At 33.4% G+C, this 22,915-nt stretch overlaps 1 protein-coding gene across 1 annotated transcript; it reads right to left on the reverse strand.

Moving 5' to 3' along the window:
• Nucleotides 1–15,756: 15,756 nt before the first annotated feature.
• TRIADDRAFT_63961 (expressed hypothetical protein) lies at nucleotides 15,757–17,036 on the reverse strand (the record flags this gene model as incomplete). The annotated part of the gene is made up of 3 exons (XM_002112895.1): nucleotides 15,757–16,100; nucleotides 16,349–16,518; nucleotides 16,922–17,036. The coding sequence occupies 3 exons, from the start codon at nucleotides 17,034–17,036 to the stop codon at nucleotides 16,023–16,025; spliced, it is 363 nt and encodes a 120-aa protein (XP_002112931.1). The 3' UTR covers nucleotides 15,757–16,022.
• Between the last annotated feature and the right edge of the window lie 5,879 nt (nucleotides 17,037–22,915).

Below are 22,915 nucleotides of genomic sequence, written 5' to 3' on the forward strand. Positions count from 1 at the left end.
AAATACCCAAATATTCTTATATCACCGTGGATAATATTAGCTCTATAAGTAGAACATGCACACAGATTTGTTATCAAATTTTCATATCTGCAGCCGATACAAAACTCGAAGTACTATAATATACTAGTATACACAGTCTATCATCATTGCGCTTGCTTACGGCAGAATCAGCTACTTATAGTATACAGACAAAGATACTGTATATCATCAATATACAGTAATAAAATGAATTGTTTTGTATTATAGACTTGCATTATTTATGAGCGAAGTAATCTGCGATTGAGTCAATACTACAGTAAATTGATATTAGTATAGTAGTAATTAATGATTGAAAAGCAAATGGCGAAAGATCAGATACCAAATATCTAGCATCAACGGTATGCTAGAACTCGATCATATGTCTTCACGATATTGTGTAATGACATTGCAGATTTACATTATGAAATGGTTTAGGAGGTTTCGTCGTTCGAAAACTATAACACATACTCGTATACTAATTATTGGATTCATGATTTAGATTGAAAGAGTAACATTGCAAATTTCAATTACAATTATAAAGGACTTTAATGTTGTAGACTACTATATTTAACAAAATTATACCATATATAACAAGTGTTTAATGGTGAAGCCGTAGTTTTAACACGGAAACTTATTCGGCTGATATAGCATTTGCAAATTATTCAATTTGATATGAAAGGTATTCTAAAAGACATACTAAGTTGTGATAGCCAATCGCCAATAGCGTACAGTGAAGCTTCCGTTGATTCAAGCTATAGTTTTAAAATCGTTGGAATAAAAAACAAGAAATAGAAAAACTATTTTTAAATTGGAGCAGTGGCGATAACTACTTTGCATCATATAACTGTTACATGCCATTTCGAATGCCGCATATACGATAAATAAGTACATATATATATTCGAATGCAATAAGCAGTAATTATATCTAACTTGCATTCAAATATGTTCACGGTAGAGCAAAAGAATTACATTAAATAAACGATCAAGTTGATCCAATTGGCAATTTAAATTTAAAATTAATATAGTAAAACCTTTTTTACTATTTCACTAATTTACTACTACGACACTACACTATAAAATTAGTCTTATTTTAATAATTACAGCATTTAAAGGATATATCATAAAGTGTGGGATAATAATACAGCGATTTACAATTTCATAATTCCTTTACTATCACTAGCGACGTGTAATAGTTTGTATACGTGTATGTATGTATGTATAGTATCACATTCATTAAAACCCATTAATTTGCATGATAGTTTACTTGATACTCATAATCATCTACTTTAAGTTTGAACTTTTCTATTAGATACATTATCATTGATGTTTTGTTGGATTGTAGTAAAGATATTAATTTGCTAATGCGCATTAAACTACACTGTTACGTTCAGCTAATACTTTCGATGATGCAGTCGAAGAATTGGTATGACTGACTTTTTTAGCTGTTTTAGGTGTTAAAATGCCTAATTTTTTTCTAAGTACACTACCGGCTCTATGACTACTGCGCGTAACCTTTTTGGCCGAATTAGTGTAACCATTTTGACTAGTTGATTTAGTCTTATCCTGTTGATTGCGATTTGGCTTTTTAAATTCGATAGCTTGATTTTCATTGGTAGTCGATGATAGCACTGTAGGAGCATTATTACCATTAGATGATAGTAAAGCATCTAAATTTCTTGATCGATGGCGCAATCGAACGCGTTTACTTTCATCATGCGATAATTCGTTGGTGGCATTTCTTTTTTGTTTACTATAATTCGGATGGTTGTTATTATTACTAACACTAGTTTTAGCTGCTAATGTACTACCGTGTTTAATTTGCTCTTCAGTTATCAAAGTATCATTTGAGATTTGCAATTCAATTGGATAAGATGATTGTAAATGCGATGGATTTTGTTGATTTCGACGATTTAATTCACCTAAACGAGTCCAATCAAAATGTTCTGGTTCATCATCTACCGTCATAAGACTACCAACAGTATGTAGGCAACCTTTACTTGTACCACGAATATATGTACTAGCTAAACGCCGTGATGCTTGTACTTCATTATCATCGATACTGCTTTGTTCTTGTTGATGTAGATCTTGTTTCTGTTGCTTAGTATTGTCGTTCTCTTTCAATTTAGCAGCAATATCATTAACAATATACGTAATACTTTTACGATTAGAAAGCTTTGATTTAATTGATGAATTTAGTGATCTGTTATGCGAGACTGAGTCATCCAAGCTATCATCAGAGTAATACTCGTTTAAATCACGTTGAATTCTATTGGAGCACAATACTGATGTATCAAGTATCGATTGGTTTGTTGTGTTTACTGCGATTGTTGTGGCTGCTGTTCTTAGAGATTTTATGCTTCCCATTTTAACATGATCATGATCATTATCATCTTTTAATTTACTATGGTCTTGCTGTTGCGATGACGACGACGATGGATTATCCTGTATATATTTCAATTGAGTATCTAATGAACGTACTTGGCCGCGCAGACGATTGTTAATTTTTTGCTCTTCTCTCAATTTAATTTCAGCAACATGTTTACCTTGGCTTAACAAATCATTATCGCGAACAAGGTAACGGATTTTATTATATAACTTGGCCAATTCATCTTCTTTAATATTAAATTGACTTTTACGGCCATCATTATTAACGGGTATAACTTTTTCTGGATTATCTTTTAATTCCTCATATTTTGTTCTCATTTCTTTATATTGTGATTGTATATCCTGCAACGATTGCGATAATAAGATAGCATTATTGGTTGTAGTATCAGCTTGTTCTTTTTGTATATGTTGCAACAATTTATCTTGATACTCAGTTGCTTTCTTTTCTAATTGAGCTAAATTATTATCTTTTAAAATTAATTGACTTTTCAGTTGATTAATATCTTCATCATTCTGAGTTAATTTCTTTTCTAATTCTTGCACGCGATCATTAGTAAGACATTTGTTATGCTGTTCGTCTTGTAGTTTTTTGTTAAGTTCTTGAATGTCACTAGATAATTTGCATTTTTCTTCTGCATTGCTCTGTAAACTATTTTGTAATTGATTACATTTCAAGCGATAATCATTGGCACATTGATGCGCTTGTTTAATTTCGTTATCGTAACGTTGATGCAAGGCAACTTCTTCACTTAATTGTCTAGCCAATTCTTGTTGGTCCTTTAACCATTGCTTTTCCGATAACTTTAATTGATCAACTTGTTTTTGTAATGATTTCTTGAGGTCATCAGTTTCTTTCTGATACCTCACTTCAGTTTCAGTCAATTTTGATTGCAATTGATCGATTACTTTCTTGTTTTTAGCTATTATCTGCTGATTCTGATTTAGTTCTGTGTCTTTCTCTTCTTCTGCTTTGGTTAATTGTTCTTTAAGTATTCTCTGATTTCGTTCATTATCTTTCTTATACTGATCATGTAAGGCAGTAATTTCTACCTTTAATGACGCGATAATATCATCTTTTTGTTGAATGCGTTCGTTAAGATCTTTCTTCAATTCCATTTTAAGATTTTGAACTTCATTATTAGCAAGCATAACTTTCTCTTCAGCATTTTGTAACAATGCTTGATGATTTGTATCCTTCTCGGTTAAATTATCATTCATTGATTTAATTAAATGTTGTTGTTGACTTAATTGCTTTTCATATTTTTTAACGGCAACATCAAGTTCCTTTTCCAGTTGGTTAACCTTAACTTGTAATTCTTGCTTTTTCTCCTCATTGTATTGATATTTTCCTTTCAATTGACTGTGCATTGAGTCAAGTTCCCTTATTTGCTGCTGATAGGAAAAGGCTAGTCGTTGGTTATCTTCTTCTTTGGTGTTAAATTCAAGTTGTAATTGTTTTAATTGAAGCGTGTACTTTTCTTCCATATCAACTTTGGCTTTCTTAATTTGATCAAGTTGCTGTTCTAATTCTTTTATGTTCATTTTCATTTGTGATGTAGATTTGTCCAGTTTTTCCTGAAGATTTTGTAAATCATTGGATAATTCTTGTTCTTTAGCATGATAATCTTCAATTTTTAAATTAAATGCTTCTTTCATTTGATGACGTTGTTCGATCTCATTTTGCAATTGATGATTAATATTTTCAATATTAGTTGAATGCTGCTTATGTATTTCTTCTATCAGTATTTGCTTAGCTGCAATATTGTGTTTAGCATCATCAAGTTGAGAGTTAGCTTCTTTAACTTTTACTTCTAAGGTTTCTTTGCACGTAAGCATATCCCGTAGTTGACTTTCAAGCTGAACATTTCGAAGATCGACATCATCTTTAATCGCTTTCATTTCATCAAGTTGCGTTTGAAGTTGATTAGTTTCGCATTCCAAGAGATTTAATCGTTCATGAGCTTCTAATGTCAAAGCCATACCACCAGTTGTTTCAGTTGCCTTAAAAGCTAAAAGAATATTATTTCAAAGAAAATTGTTAGACCGTTATATAAATATTATGTTACTTCACTATACTTTGACTACACCTATAAATTCTCAAATTTTAATTACCAATTTCTTCTAACTGTTTTTGTTGTTCTTCAAATTGAACTGTGCGCTCTTTTAGTAATTCGGTAGTTTGTTCTTGTGCTAGCAGTAACTATCAAGCAAGAGAAAATAAGGAACGAAGCCAAACATTTGAGGTTCTGATTGATTCTGTACACGGCAGTTTTAATACACTTGAGAACAAACTATGGTGTACATTGACTTTCTGTATACTCATCAAAGCTAATACGTAAATTTTATAGTGTCCTGGCTAATCATGAATCTTGAAGATTACAATGATTAAATATAGAATACGTTTTGATAGTATCATTCGATACAAATCTACGGAATGTATAATATCGTACCTCATTTCTTTCTTGAGTTAACTTAGAAACAGTAACATCTGCTAATGTCAATTTTCCTCGCAATTCATCAATTGCGGATTCCGCTTGATCTAACTGATTTTGGATATTTTGGTTTTCAATGTCAAAACGGTAGGTAGCTTTCAACTAATAAATATACAATATGAAATCAAGATAAAACATAATTAGCTGTATAATTTCAACTTTAAGGTCAATATTGAAGTATACAAACATATAATATAAATTAATTAGTAACGTAATCAATTTCACAATTCAAAGTTCCAAAGTGAATTTTAACCGTTAGGCAATTTACTTTATCTTCCAGATTGTCTTTATCAGCAAGTAAATCTGCAACTTTGTTTTCCAATTCATTGTATCCGTTTCGAATACCCTCCATTTCGTGTAAGCGTTGCCGAAGTCTAAACAGAACGAAATCGTTTTAAATAGCTACTTTTTTACTCCGTAGCGTATTGACCAGTTGTTACGATTGTGATGACATAAACAGAAATTATGCGAATGCATTTAATTAATACAAAAAATGATAAAAATTAATGTACATGTAATAAGAAACAGTTATCGCAGGCAACTATGTATAAAAGTAGTTATAAAGCATGAACTATGTACATGCATGTATATTATATTGGTATTCAATGATACTGAATATAATTTTAAAGCCAATGGTATAATTCCTTACTTATCAATTTCGCAGTCTTTTGAATCAACATGATCTTGTAACATCGCGATGCCATCTAATTGTTGCTTAACCAGATTAAGCTCACTGACTTGTTTGGTTAATTCTTTAATTTTTAGCTCTTTTTATATAAAGAGATTTAACTTATTAGCATTAAATATATTCTAAAATTGTTTTTAGCTAAGTATTCAGACTTAATTTTTTTAAGATTTATTGTATTGCATAAAAGAACTCACCTTTTTCCTGAATGATTTTGTTTTTTTCATTTAACTCCGATTCAAACTCAACTTCATTACCTTTATGAGATTTAAGTTGCCTTTTTAATGTGTCGATTCTTCTTTCCATTTGCAGTTCTTTCATCTATTTTAGAATTAAATAAAAGATAATTAAAAAATTTTCGTAGGTTAGGTTTATCAATCACTTTTATAGTTTTCAGAGCGTAAATTTTTTATGTAAAAAGGTAGGTAAAAATACCTGCTTTTGTCTGTTGGCAAGATGTGGAGAGCAAAAGTTCTTTGCTATCATAGGTGAATATGCCATATTTATAAAACTGGGTTCTCTGGGAGATGAAGATAAACAATATTCATCTTCTAAAATGCTCATTCTATCTACGTTCCCTAGTTTGATGTCAAAAGAAGTTGAAATATTTTTGAAAGTTAGTATTTTATCTCCATTTCTAAAACCTAAAGTCATAATTTTCAAGTTAGGAAATAACTAACCATTTAACTTTATATTTTCTAATAGTGAACTAGTTAATTCGTTAGTCTCAACTAGATCTGATACATGTTCTATTGCACTCTTGATAATTAATTGCACGTTGTTGTCCAGTTTGGTAATACAATTAATAAATATGGCCACATTATTACAGTGTACAGCACAGCTTAATAATAGTGTAACCACCTATATAAGAAATATGTAAATGATATAAAATGTGTTATGATCGGTATTTTAATAATAACATTACCAACGTCAAGTAAAGCCAAATTTTAGGTTTATATCCAATTTACTAATTTTAAGTAATTTAACTAGTTCTTTGAATGATAGTGGTATTTATTGTTTATAAGATCTACTGTAATGATAATTTAACAATATTTCAATTTCATACTTGGTTAATTTGTTCTTATTAAGATTAAATGGGTAGTTGTGCATACCGCCGATATTCGAAGTACTTAATGTACTAACAATTAATTACTTTGAAATAAGTTGATATTTATGACACATACTTAATATTAGGTAAGACATGTTGGTGACTCAATATTTACCTTCATAATTTCGTCAGTATCGCAATTGACAACGATTTTCTTGCTACTGACAATATTTTTTAAAGGCTGTTGATAGAACTCTGTTTAAGATGATATAATCGACGAAATATTAACTTTTTAGTAGAGCTTTTAACATCTACGATTTGAGATAGAAAACTACTACAATTATAGACCAGTTAATCATAATTAATGACTTTTATTACCGTAATCTATATTTAATGGTTAGATACAAGTACAGCTCAGTTGCAATAGAATATGAAGTTCTATTTCAATGTATTAAATAAGGCATTTCATGTTTTTTTGACTATTTCTACTTTAGTAATAATATCTATTGAGATATATAAATTTATCCTCATTTTTTACCTTCCATATAAGCAAATATTGCGCGATAGCGAGATTGCGGAGAATTATCATTTTCGGTAGCATTAACTTTACATGTATCTTCACCGCTATGTAAGAAAATAATTTTACAAAATAAAGGCCATGCGTAATAAAAAATATTATGTACAGTATTTGAACTAAAATAAACAGCATTGATTTTATAGTACAAATTACCTAAATCGTCTAATTACTTATTCTCAGAAAAGGAGCAATCGAAATACATTAACAATTGTACCGCTTGTATTGCATTATAGCTAACATTAACGGTACTTAAGACTTTGGCGGTGCTCATATACTCGATCAGGAGAGTTATTGGTACGATTTGAGTGAGTTATATTAATAATTGTATTATTAAAAAACAATATATAAAAGCAATGTACTACAGCGCTGGAAAGTAACGGTTCATAGTCAAAGATCTAATTTAGTTAACCTTCAGTAGACACTATATGACAATATGACGTAGTAAGTCATTCTCGAGTCCAGCTGATATCAAGATTGATATTAGCCGATCAGATATAAGATGTTAACCTTATTGGTTTTATATCGAATGATCACTCGAGTCCAAGTATTATTTATTTACATAATTTCGGGTAATGATATTTACTACCTTGTAAATGTACATTTTACGGATAGCTGTAGTGGAAATAACATGTAAAATATTTACTAAGCGATTAAGCCAATCAGTTTTTAATGATAATTGGTTTAAAATTTGGTTCTACCAAAGGTGCTAATTAATGCACTGTTATAATAATTTAAATAATCATGTGTTCTACTATTATTAAAGAGCCAATACCAACTGAAATTTTATTACTACATTATGACGTTATCCAGTTGCAGATGTATCATGATGTTGTATTCTTTAGTAAGGATAGAGAACTATGTTAGGGGATAGATGTACTATATCTATATATATACATATACTACATATACAAGTATACAGATAGTTAAATTACAATAGTATGACCAGATGTTTTCTCACTAAAAGAGATTTTTCGCAACTATTCTATATTACGTAGTGTTGTAGACGTCTATAAATCAATCTATAACTTATAATAGATTTCCTGTTCTATTAATTACATTGACACAGTAGCAGTTGTGCTTACTAAAAGTTAATTTTGAATACTTACAATAATTTTAAAATATTGAATAAGATTTGTCCATCTTGTAATTCTTGATAGTGCTTAACTGTAGATGATATTACACCTGTACTGTTAATCTATAGCCATTTAAGAAACAGAAAATTAGATATGTAGACAAGGCAATAATGTAGTATAATGTTATTAAATATACAGTGCAACATGATCAAGATTTGTTACGGTATAAAGCAATTTTATGTTAATTTAACACAAATTACACAAATTAGAGTCATTGTCAGGAAATAGATCTCATGGCATGTTAAAGTAATTAATCAATTAAGCTATCTGTGATACAGGCATGTAAATGTTGTCCTCTATATGTGATATCTTGACTTTAAAATGATTTCCCAATTCTATTTTGCAAACATTTAGGAGGATATTAATAAAAAGCCTCCAGGCATTGTCGTAGATTCAAATGTCTGTTGTCTACGATAACAATAGAAATAATGAATAGCAGCAGACTGTAAACAATAGCTGGATGAAATTTATTTATATAACATCGACACGCATTGATCAATTATTTGATAATAACATATTGATCGGCTATTTCGTCTTGTTTATCATTGTTATAGTAAGAACTAGATAATCAGTCATAATCTATTGTAGATATGATCGGTTTATTTACATGACAAATAAGTAACCATTTAGATATTAATTATTGACAATTCGATTACTACTTAATAGATTTGCTAAGGCATGTCATAAATGTAGATAAATAGGAGAAAAAAGTAGAAGGCCATGGTGAATGCTGACGCCGATATTTTACATTTTTCATCCTGAAATAGTTGGACCAATTCGTAATTTACACAACATGCAATATCATAGAACGATGCCGATACTACCTTCTAATGTAATTTTACGTTTGAATACTTTGTAGTATTTTTTTAATTTAATCTACTTAGCCAAGATTGAAGGCCAAGAAAAAAATAGAAACAATAATAGAACTCGAAATTTCACATTTTTTGAAATAAATGCTTGGCTCATTATTAAAATGTTAGACTTAGGTATAAGCACTCTTAATAGATTATTGTGAATAAAGGTACTTGAATTTCTATTTTAGCCAAGCTGTTATTGTCCAACTCAGCTTAATCGTGATTATGAATTTGCGTTTCCGTAGTAGATCACTGCAATCAGTCACATTCATTAAGCTGCAGTAGTTTATGGTATTTCTACACTTTAAAATAGGTTGATCAATTTGTTAATGAATTTATCCCTTGATTTAGATGTGCCTGATAGAGTACAGTAGACGCATATAACAGTACCAAGCAGAAAAAATTTAAAAATATCAAACTCGACACTTTGTCGTTATACCTTGATGTGATTAATAACTACTAGGCGGCTAACTGTAAATCGTATCCTAAAAATATCAGATGACAGTCGTATACGAATCTTAAGATATTCCACGATAATGAATTTATCGCCTTCGTTGTCATCAATATTTGATGTAGATGAACGCTTGATATTAATATTTAACGCAAAAAATATGCTTTACATTTAAATGGACAATCGTTGTTTATAGTCTATTACAGGTACTACATTCTATAGATCAATAAAACTATTTAGAATTTCTTCTCTCGTAGTTCTATGAACTAGTGATTGATAGACATCGCTCCAATTAATTGATTCTAGCATCATTTAGAGATATCGATTTATTCATAAAAATGTACAGTACAATTGCAAACGGAATACTAATCCATTTATAACGTATTCAGACAAAAGGGCGAAAAGATTTCTTTTCTAAAGCGGTAAACACGCGAGATGCTACTTATCATCTACTGCATTTAGCATTCTTATTAAATATAATGGAAGAGAGGATTAAAATTTTTTAGTCTTTTATGATGATGATATATTGTAGTTCTTTAGACTCTTTCAGATTTAGTTGTGAACCTAAATCTTAGTCAATCGATTGTCAACTGAAGTACAATAATAAGCTTGCAATAGTTGGTTGAAAGAAATTTTCAGTATCTACTTATCTCTATCTGTCCACATTGTTTTAAATTAATATTTTCAAATATTGAACTATATTAGCGTAACAGATTGTTAATGAAACGCGGAAATAGTTGTAATTTCCCCTAAACTATTATTACAATTTAGAATAATAGAAGAATACGCCATTTCGAACGCAAACCAATGTTATCTTTTAAATTGAAATATGTATATTATAGACATATATCTATATTGCCTACTAAAGCCGTTTAATTGTTGAAGAAATTGTTAATCCTTGAAGGTAATTCTCTTTATTTGAAATGGGCAACTTGCTATTATTGTTCTAGTTATATTGCCCACAGGGTCTACATTGCATATAAATACCGTATGGTTATCCTCTTCGTGGACGTTTAAACTCGTGCCACAAAAATACGCATATCAGTTTATTCTCGTTTATCATAAATTGGAATGGAACTAGTATAAGATGCTACTGTTTATGGAATGAAAACATTGTTCAATTGAAATATACGGTAATTGCATAATACGTCCAAGTTGGATCGATTAACTTGACAGGTTAAAGGCGAAAGAAACAAAATTGTAGCGTTTGAATGAGACTCTTTTATATGAGAGAGCTCTTGTTAAATCTCTATTTTACCTTGATGGCTATAAATGATGAATTGCAAAAAATTTTCTTGAATAAGGATCTTATTGATTATTGCTATGATAGATGTCGTAAGTAAGAAAAGGCTAAAAAATCAGTCGAAATGGTTGTTATGCCCGTGTATTATCCTATGGGTTAATGCACAATACGTTAACTATAGTGTGCTATTTAGGAAATGTGATCGATCGCGATAAATAGGGGATTATTATATCGATTTCCATATCTTCAGGAAATAATAACCTAGCAAGTTACACCATTTCAAAAAATAAGTCACTAGAGCCAAAGGACATAATATGATTCAGACTTTTTATCAATGGAAATGGCTTTCTTGATATTTTTGTTGTATTTTTACTAAGTTTGAAGTACTTTTATAGTTCTATCTATCCTACGAGTACTATATCATTTTTTTTAGATTGCAATTTTAACAACGCTCATTTACGTTGGTTACGGTTAAGTAATCGCACAGTAATCGTCATAACAAGCAGAAAAGGTACTTGCTGTTAGCCTATTTGTAGTTGATACTGATCCATTCTGAATAACTTACCCATTCTAAAAGCGCAATGTGAAGCTGCTTGTTTGTCATGTTGACATCCAGGCAAAATGCAGTTTACGGTCGAGAATTAATTAATAGAGCCACCAAGGGTGTAAGTATTTGACCACAGCGAGGGTTTTCCTTTTTATGATGCCAACTGCTATAATAAAAGTAGAGGATAAACCACGTGAGAATGGCCTTACAGTTTTGTTAATAGCAATAGTTTAACCAGGAGAAAGCCATCATATTCTTTATGACTAACAATGCAATACTACTGTATAGACAATTAAAAGGATCGACAACAACAACAACAAAAACTTTCTCTTATCCTTTTACTGGAATTTTATTTTTTTTACCGATATAAGCCCTTTCAGTAAAGGATATTATGTCGACTAGCACGTTTTATAGGCTGCTTGATTATGATGAAATGGGTCATCGATCAAGTTATTAGCAGATAGAAACGTGTTGAAAATTGGAGAAAGGAAATACGCGCGTATAGGAAAATAGCAATTTCACACATATACGCGTACAGTGTCTATAAAATCAATGTTTCCGCTACAATCTAAAAATAAAAAGTACAGTAGGATACTACAGTCAATTTTGAACAAGTCATTGATATGTTGATATTGTAGTGCAAATGGATCATCAATAAATGGCTTCGAGATTGGTATACGGACTAATGTACAAAAAGAGATTAGGAATAGACTACTGGATTTATAGTCATCCATCGATTAGGCTTCATGACAAATATAGTTAACTATGATCATGATATCTACTGCAGCCTATTGACGTTGAACATTTTAATTTTACGGAAAAAAAAGAATGGACACCGATGTTTAATCATAGTCATATTTAGTAATTTAAAATGTATTGTGGACATAGAGTAACTAAAGAAAGATAGAATGTTCGTTTATCGTTGACATACAGTAGAGAAGTTGATGGATAAATAATACGTTAGTATGCCTGCTTTGAGTGGTTGTTGAAAGCATGTAATTGCTTTCTACTACAGTACACTAAGTCAACTTGTACACTACTGTACCAGTAGAGCAAGTCAAGAATTGCTTGATAAGTTATTGTTGTGCTTGTGTTGGATGTTGTAGGAAAATGGATGAAGATCGATATTTTATCCATCATTATAATCAGTCAACCCTTGAATGTGAGTTATTGTTGTGCTTGTGATGGTTGAAGATCGATGTTTTATCCATCATTATAATCAGTCAATCCTTGAATGTGAGTCATTGTGCTATTTCATCTTATTGAAAATGGAGCAACAGAATAGAATGTCAATAGTAGAGATTGAACTCGATCATGGAAGTCTACGCGTATGATGGATGATTGATCGGAATGACAATATCGACATCCTGTACAACTAGTGATGTTTGATTACTTACTTAATACTCCCTTATCAAGTTATGCCTCCCATTTACTATTGGAGTCGGGGTGTATACTAAACAGAGTACAATATATCAATATCGGTTATATTGATAATATACGAGAATGTAGAAGGAATAGAATGTCCAAAGAGTCATCGATATGAAGACATGACGAAAAATAAGACTAAGTGAAAGGGTATTGTATTGGCTAGGGATGGCAAGACGAATGCAGTACGTATCCGTGATAGCGATATTTTCGACGATAACGTTATGCTGTTATTCTTCTAGGCTTGTTATTAGGCGGTCTCCCAATTTCAGTTATAACACCTATGATTGATAGCATAGAAAACTTGAGAGACTATTACAATCCAAGCCAAATGGATCACTACCTATTCTCTGGAGAAGTCGTAAATCGATACGAGGCGTTTTCAAAAATCTCCTTTCCAATTGTCAATGAATGAAGCTCAACAAGAACCATCTGTACCTATTTAGCGTCGTTTAACAAATTTCATTTACAGTCTCTATCCTCGATACATCTCTCTCTCTACACACACACATTAACAATCCATGAGCTACCTTAACAATAAGATATCCTAGTAGAACGTGATGTGAACATTGTTGCTATTGGAGGTGGCCATTTCAATTGCTAAATCTTCTCCAAAATCGATGAAAAGTTTTGAAAACTAGATAAACCAACTGGTAACAATAACCGAATTAACGTAACATCTGTTGCAACAATAGACAATAGCCAAAAGGGCTAGATAGCATTTTGAATTTGATGAGCATGCGTGTTAGACAGTTGCACGCCGTGAGCCGTTATTAGCGATTTTTGCATTCAAAGGCTAAAACTCGAAAACTGTACAGTACAGTACAGTACTGTACAGTATGTATACTGTACACTGTACACTGTAAAAGACGACCTTTGGGCTGGAATCCGGCCCATAGCAGGGCTAGTTTGCAGTACGTAGACTGTAGTATGAACGACTTTCATGACTGTTCAGTTCTTTCATGGCCAAAAATGTGGAGGCTGCCTACTGTATTTTACTGTGCACAACCAGCGATAGTTGAAATGACCAGCAAAATCGTCAGCCAGTTCAGCTTCCACATTTTGCAGTCGTTTGGTGTTCACAGTTTGAAGTTTGAAGCCATGTGTGACGTACAGTATGTGTACACTGTACGTACAGTACTAACATTTCCAAAATACTGTACTGTACTGTACTGTACAGTACTGTACAGTACAGCCTCCACCGCAATCTACAGTACCATCTACCTTGAGTACTGTACAGTACTGTATAAGGTACTGTACTCCCTAGCATGGATTACTAAACTACACCGCGTAGTCCATGCCCGCAGGTTTCGATCAAGCCGCTGCTAGTTCATTCATTAATAATTAATTAATTATATAATTTAACTATGAACTGTGAGGTTCAATTTGGTAATCGATCCGTACAGTTAAGAGAAATTTTACTCTGGATGTTTTCTTTTGGTTGAGCCACAGATACGCCTACAGTACTTTAATGACGATGGCAGAGGAGGGCCAACCAGCCGCGTTCATTCTTCTCTTCTGTAACGACTTAATTAATATCTCTCGTCGTTATATGTATACTGTATACGCGTATGTTAGTGTATCTATGACGGACTACATCATTAATGCTATATATATATATATGCATATATAATTGCGTAGCCGACAAATGGCAATACTATGGGTAGATACGATTATTCGTTATTTGCTGAAGAGAAAGAAAACAAACTTCGTTTAGTCCTTTCCAGGCTTACAGTATCATTAAACACTTCCTTAAGCAACAACGTGGCTATAATATGTATATAGCCGGATCGAGTTTTACTCATGGCATCTATGTTATATATATATATATTATTAATTCGGAAATTGAATAAGGTGGCATATTTATTATTAATTATTATAATACCGACGTGTAGTACACTACATTGTTGTAAAAGGTATTACGCATAGTGTCAAGGCTCTACCGGTTTACTAATATATACAGTAATGATAATAAATTGTAACTTATCACAAGTACAGTAAAGTGAATTGGCAGCCAATACTGTAGATAGCAGGTATCTTTAAAACATTGTCAAATCTTCTTTTACGAATTTACTAATTTCCAATACCATATGTTATGAGACAGTCATTAGTACTACACATCAAGCTGCAAACAAGGACCCGGTAGCTGGTTTTATTAAATAAGAACGTGTTATGTCCCGCATAATTAATGAAGAGTAACAAACACTACTGTATTATTTCATTGTAAGATAAACAGAATTAAACAGAGGGTCTCTAGTGCATATGTAACGGGGTATTAATAAAACAGAGCCTATGTATATACGAGTAAGATAGAAACATACTATAGTAACTCAATAAAAGACTTAATGGTTGGTTATTCATAGATAGTGCAGAAAAAAAGGAAACTCTAAAAAATTGCAGCTAATCAATGGAAAGTGCAACTAACTACGTGAATACTGCAAATGACGTCCAGTATTGTAAGCTACAAGTGACAAGCTAACTTTAGAATTTGTAGATAAATATGAGGCAATATTACCAACGCAGAACATCTAAGTTATTGATTCAAAATTAAATTAGGTTAATAAGGTGATACATAAGATTTCTTAATACTGTAGAAGTTAGGTAGTTGATATATCAGCCTTGTCCAAGCTCTTATTAACCAAGCTATTTCACGGAAGTTTACAGGAAAGGTGTTTCATACAGTAGATACGATAAGGAAGGTTACTTAAAAGTGATACTGTATCATGCTTAGCAGTAGTATCAAATGGTTAATATATCGCATACGAGCATATATATATACACACTTTAAAATATCTTACTAAGCTGTACTGCAAATAAATATATATATATACGCGTATATGTAACAATCAGCAGATAATTTACTAATTTAAAAGGCATAAACATTCTTTATTTTTATTATTTTTATTTTGCAGATCAATCTTTCGCAGCTAATATCGTATAAACGTTGTATACATTACAATACAGTAAAGAACTCCTAATACGATAAAAGCTATGCAATTATCCATTCTTTTAGATAAACAGTGACTTGTAAGCAACCATTAATTTATATCTTGTTGTTGTCAGCAAAGCCAATTAGGTACCGAATAGAAATATGCAATATAAGCAATAAGAAAACTACACCATAAATGTATTATGATTAAAATGCTAAGTTAATTCCAACTTAATCACTGGTTATCGAAAGATTTTCTTTCAGTTTTTTCCTTCTCGACCAAATCCAGATACGGTTTTAAGTAAAATTTATCCTATGAGACAATCACAACATATTAATTGCATAGTTGTAACACAGTAGAACATGAGGCATTCGTTTACAGATGTTGCTACAATGCGATAGCTTATTTGCGCAGATCATCTACAACAACTATCCAAAGATTGAATATTTATATTGAAATGGTGCAAAGTAACTTGAAATGTATAAACGATAAGTTGAATGTCTTCGATATTAAGTGATAAGATCTTAACATTGTAATAGACTAGATAGCTTGCGACTTACATCTTCAACCTTCGTCCATTCTTCTCTAGGTAGATAAGTATTTTTAAGAGAACAGTCTAAAGCCCTCTTAATTCTCCACTGTCTAGCCATGTATTCATCCTCTGGTAATCTACGTAAAGCTTCGGCAATATTTGGTATTTCATCGTTTAGCAAGTCCTCTCTCTTTAAGCCTGAGAAAATAGAAACACGGTATTAATGTTACCGATTTTGCTCACGATGTTTTTTACGATAGTACAGTAGTTGATAATATTCTATGCTTTATCATTCACTCTCGTACTCCAGTTTGGAATGCAGCAACGTATAGACAATAATTAATAAATGCACTAATGATACCGCAATTAAGAGTCCTGGGCTATGTTTCGTTCAATCGATTCAGTGATTACTGATTTTTACGTGTGATTATAATTATAATTCTTCAAGCGCTGATGACTATACGAATGAATGAATAACTAAGTGTCCGTGGAGATTCGTTTACGAAAACTCCATGTTTCTGCTATTCGAAATATCCGCACGTATGGGATTATGAATTCACGTTACAATCACTTCTTCAAAGTTGAATGGCATATTACTAACCGTATTTTCGATAACCCGAAGCGTTTTGCCACCACTCTGCTACAGCGGCAAAAATACGCCGCGATAATGGCAGTTGCCTCGCAATTTCAGCACCTTTAACCACCTTGTTAGCCATATCACAAACAAAAATGGCCGCCGCACACGGTGTCCTATAACAGTATGGTCTGCGTTAGCTCGAACTCGTTTACACACTGTACACTACAGTATTATACTGTACTACTGTACTGTACTGTCCAGTACACAATGTACAGTACACTTAAATTGTACTGTACAGTATACAGTAGTACAGTACACTGACTGTACAGACAGTACAGTACAGTACAGTACAGTACAGTAACTGTACTGTACAGTGTACAGTACAGTAGAGCGATTTCTTCACTGTACAGTACAGTACAGTCATATCATACCCGAGCCCGCTTGTCTGTATGTCTGTATACTTTCAACGAAAAACGTATCCATTTCCCAAAATTAACTCAAGCTGTCCAACAAGTTGTTCAACATCGTATGCTGATCAGCGTTATTGACAATGAAATGTTGAATGAATGCTATGTTAAAATTGACACGAACGGCAGAGTAGTTTATTAATATAGTTTATTGAAAACAATAACCTACTCAACAGCGGGTGAATAGTAGAGCACACTTTAGTAAGAATAAGTCGCTTTTATAGAATCCGTAACTCATAACAACAACAGGAAAAAATATGTTGTATAGAATATTGTTATGAATTACAGTTAGAACATCAATATGTCCATAACCTACGATAACAACATGACTAGGTAATATTGCTAATATGGAACATGCATAAACTTAGAACTTACTTTTCTAACCCGAAATGAGTACAATCGCTATATAAACACTATACCACAACAGTAGTTGTATAGTTGTTATTGTGTCAAATCTCTCTCTCTCTGTATTATGATCCGGCATAAACTGTCATACTATAGTCCTCTACTTATCAACATGCTATGTTGTACTAATTTGCAGCATTTTATAAATCATAACCCAAGAAACGCTGCGGATGTATACAGTATATACTCGTCTATATTGTGAGATCCGCCGCGTTATATTGGTAGTCGAATGGTAATGGAGAACACAGTTATTAGTTGAGTGAAGCGATTTTCCAGTTTTGAAATATTTACTTTATTAATACAGTCATCTAAAACATGCATCAGTAAACGTAACTCGTCGATACTAGTTGATCTTTTATTTTCACTACCAACGATGGCTACAGTGCACGGGCATCTCTATTCACTGCTCATTGCACTTTAGAATAATAGTAAAATGGAGCTTACTAATTCGATTCAATTATGGGTGATTTATTTTGATTTTGCTGCTGCTTTGTAGAAATAAATTCTAATTGTTAACAATGGTGCAATTGGATCAATGATCGCACCAAATGGTTCATATTTTGCTCTCCTCCCATCAGTGTTTTTTATTTTCCTTCTTATTGTCCCATGAGTCAGGACAAATGGAGATGCAAAAGCTATTCTAGTCTTTGAGCGGGTTATTCGTTCCACAGATTGTCAGTAAGCAAGTTGAAGTTGACCGTTTGACGGCGTTATTAGTGTATACTGCATAGTAAAATGGAATATTTTCTTCAAGACGCACTGGCGCTTGGCTGTGATAGTGCACGTGCAATGAAGAGTTTTGGATGCACCGCACAGCAGTTGAATCATTTAGGGACTTGAACTAATGGACATCACGGGCGCTTGAATGGATCGATGGACGTTCTGACGATGAATGTTTTGGAGGACTACCACAACATTCAACATTATATAATCAACGACGCTGCACTGGAGGACATGGGCTAAACCTGACGTTGACAGTGTGGAGGAATTCGACCTGACGTGGAATACTGTATACTGTACTGTACACTGTACAGTACAGTATATTCTATTGTGTCTTGGAGCACCCCTGCGCTGTGGTTGGCCTAGAAAGATCATGTGATTTTCTACGTATTTCACACGTACAGTACAGTATATTACTGTCTCGAGTCCCGGAAGTTCAACAACTTCATACTCTCGAGCACCCCTGCGCTGTGGTTGGCCTAGAAAGATCATGTGATTCTCTACGTATTTCATACGCACTGTCTGCAGTCCCGGAAGTTCATCCTACCGGTTAGCTTCGAATGCGCCCCAAAATCACATGGCCATCAACAGGCATACTGTGTACTATCCAGGCAGATACTGTTACACTTGTATGGTACAGTATAGTGCTGCATAGCCACCATTTCATGCTAAGGAGTTGTGGAGTAGAAGGATGTGTCACATGACCCACTGTGACCTTGCACCCGCCCACTAAGATGATTTGTATGGGAAAATATTCAAATTTGACCGCTTTCCCCTACAAATCCCAACAATATTTACACCCCTGGCCCTGGTGCAAAGCTTTGGTCTGTACTCTACAGTATACTGTACAGTTGGACATTCTTGACAATGCCCGACACCCCGGTGTACAGTATCGAACTGTACATTGCCCGGAGTGTCGGGCATTCTATACTGTAGTTAGGGTTAGGGTTATACTGTACAATGCCCGGCACTCCGGGCAATGCACCGTGACGTAACAGTATACAGTATATAGTAAATATTGGCCAAGGTAGGTTATGAAAGTAATTGCCAACCAACCGACCTTAGAGTGACGCACAAGATGGACGTCATCCTGTAGCACGATTCATTCATGGTTCACATGGTTTTAAAGGTAAGAAATTGCTCCAATTTTCAAACCATTTCTTCTTCAGGATAGTGCTCAGCATTACAAGGGTTAAACCTTACAATCTTGTCCATTAGTGGCTTTGAAATGCTTGGGTCATGTTACCCTAGAAATGATAAATACTCTTTGACATGCCACTAAAAAGGCGCATTTTACATCAGAACAAGAACCATTTGCTCATTGGCCTGATCTCCACTCAGCAAAAGAAGCTAGCAAACATGGTGGGGATCAGGCCAATGAGTAAACGTTTCTAATTTTATTATCAAAATGCGCTACTAGCGCAAAAGAGGGCCAATGATTTCCATTCTAGTCGTCTATATAGAATTATACAGATGCATATACTTTTTATTAGCATAAGTAACGGCAATCCCCTTCTATCCTCGGTCCTCCTCCCTTAACATAAATTCGACAACCTTGCAGGCAAAAAGTACCCTTTTTTCAAAGGATTGTCCTCCCTTAACAGTTCGGATTGACAGTAGATACTGATTACCTTTTACTACAGTACTTGTACATTTGACAACCTTGAATGGAAAAGTACCCTTTTTTCAAGGGACTATCCTCCCTTAAGAGTTCAGACTGACACTACGTAGATACTGATTACCTTTTACTACAGTACTTGTACATTTGACAACCTTGCAGGCATAAAGCACCCTTTTTTCAAAGGATTGTCCTCCCTTAAGAGTTCAGATTGACAGTAGATACTGATTACCTTTTACTACAGTACTTGTACATTTGACAACCTTGAATGGAAAAGTACCCTTTTTTCAAGGGATTATCCTCCCTTAAGAGTTCAGACTGACAGTAGATACTGATTACCTTTTACTACAGTACTGTACTTGTAGATTTGACGACCTTGAACGGAAAAGTGCCCTTTTCTCAAGAGATTGTCTCCTTGACAGTGGAAATGAACAGTCGATACCAACTACCTTTTTCCTGCACTACTTATAGGAATAAATTCTATCATGAAAAAACTAGCTATGATGCAGTAGAATTGGAAGGCAAGTCTTGATGACTTTTAGCCTGTTAGAAATATCAGCTATTATTAGAATCGATCCTTTCAGATATATTTTAAACCCTCCCCATCCTCCCTTCACAGTTCTTCGGACAAAGCTCGGATGATTTTCTGCAGTATATACTCATAGGGATAATAAAAACTAACTACTGTACAGTATAGTGCAATTCTAAGGCAAGTCTGGATGGCTTAAAGCCTGTTATTAATTATATATTAGATCCTTTCCAGATGTATTTACCTTGAGAGTTCTCCCCTCTCGTGACGAAGCCCTGATATTATTCTGCAGCATACTCCTACAAATAATAAAATAAAAACCTTAACCTCCGTTCTTGCGACGAAGTCGTGATGTTTTTCTCCAGTATACACGTATACTCATACAGATAATAAATAACTACCATGCATGACATACGTACTGTGTGTGCCAGGGGGATGCAATTTACAAAAGTAGTCATAACTCTTGCAGGAAATACCATATCTCTATTTCATATTTATACAGTACATCCAAGTCGATGCTGTATACTGCTGTACTGTGCTTAGATCGCTGGACTGTGTCATTTTTTGTGGCATACTTTGCAGAGCCAACGACGTCTAAAGAGAATTTTCTCTTACAAGTCCATGGCCAAGCAAGATTCTACTGTCCAGTGAATTCAATACTCATACTATGCATTTGTAGACAGTAAATAAAATGAATCGGTCGATTAAACGAATCGTAACAGTGGGTAAAGGAACTAATGCAAAACCATCAGTGTATGGTACATCATCGTTTAGATGGACCCTAATCATAGCATGCAGTAGATATCGATGCGTCTATTCAAAGTGTCAAATTGATCCAATATCTTCAAATCGAGATGCTAATATTTTTACAAAGTGGCAGCATACACCGTGCTGCCCATCATGGACTGTTATAGTACTCCTACAGTATAATTGGAGTAAACTAGTTCTACGAATGCAGTACATCAGCAAGCATAAGTTACCGTCAGTAACCGATCAACTCCTTTCAAAATGGAACAAATTGTTTTAGTTTGTATAAAAGTAGGGATCACCATATTGATCCGAAAATATCATAAAACAACTTGAACATTGCCTGTATTGCTAAAGATTAATGATCAAAAACGACAGTATACATGACAACAAACTTCTGGGCCATTCTATTTTAGCAGAAAATGACGTACAGTGCAAGTGTTTAGTAGCTTATTAATAGTTCGGTTAGGGTGATAAATGGATATATCACGGTCAAAATAAGTGCTGTTGCAAACTTGAATACTATCGAGTTTACTGTAATACTAAACAGACATTGTCAAATCACCGATTGGAGTATGGTGGGCTGCTTTCGCCTTAACCAATTGCTACTTTACATTGTTGAGATGCTGCTTGAAGTTTCCCGCAGATGGTGAATGAAATCGAATGTTAAACACTAGTAGTGTGCCACAACTGTACAAAAAGCAACAGTCGTCTACATTTTGACATTATATACGCGTATATAGTATTTTTATTTAATGCCATAGTTAGGCCCACTGACTATTTTGAGTTTTCAAACGATATTGGTCTTTGTTGTTGATGATGATGAAAATATGAACTATGGGAAAGTTTATATTTGCATCTCTACCCTGTACTTTTATAGACAATATCTATGATTAAACATTACTGGATGATCAGGGACTACCCGTCTCTGTTATAACATGCAGATCAGATTACCGAGCTTACATAATAGTAGAGATCCAACTATCATAGATTGGATCGCCGCTTTCACACTATGCAAAAATACCTCTGCGGATACTGTTTATGAGTCTGTAATATATGGTATTGGTGAAAAGTGTACTGTAGCATGAATCAAGACAACCTATAAACTGCCAGAAGTCCTTTTAAGGAAATATTTTGCCAGTGCAATCATGATGATCATAACTTTTTCCTTAATATGTATCCAGAAAGAGAGAACAAGAAAGTGGCTAGTGTGGACGTGCACTTATCTAGCCTTGTCGTGCAGTTCATGCTGTAATAATACTGTACTAACCTTACTTTTCGTTCAGTTGGATAAATATAGCGATAACGTCCAATTTTCTTAGCTTCCATTAAATGAACTAGTACTGTGACCTTCAATTTAGTACTCCTATACTTTAGTATGCTCAAAATGATAGAGTAACTTACTTGAAGAATGAACAAGAAATTGACTGATCGTATATTTATGTTATATGTTGTACCCGTACTGTATAGACGGTTTCAATGATGGTCTCTTTCTAATGAAGACCTTAAAATTGGCTTTGGACCGGACTGAG

The sequence above is a fragment of the Trichoplax adhaerens genome, genomic scaffold, assembly GCF_000150275.1.
Source record: "Trichoplax adhaerens TRIADscaffold_5 genomic scaffold, whole genome shotgun sequence".
In the NCBI taxonomy this organism is placed as follows: Eukaryota; Metazoa; Placozoa; class Uniplacotomia; order Trichoplacea; family Trichoplacidae; genus Trichoplax; species Trichoplax adhaerens.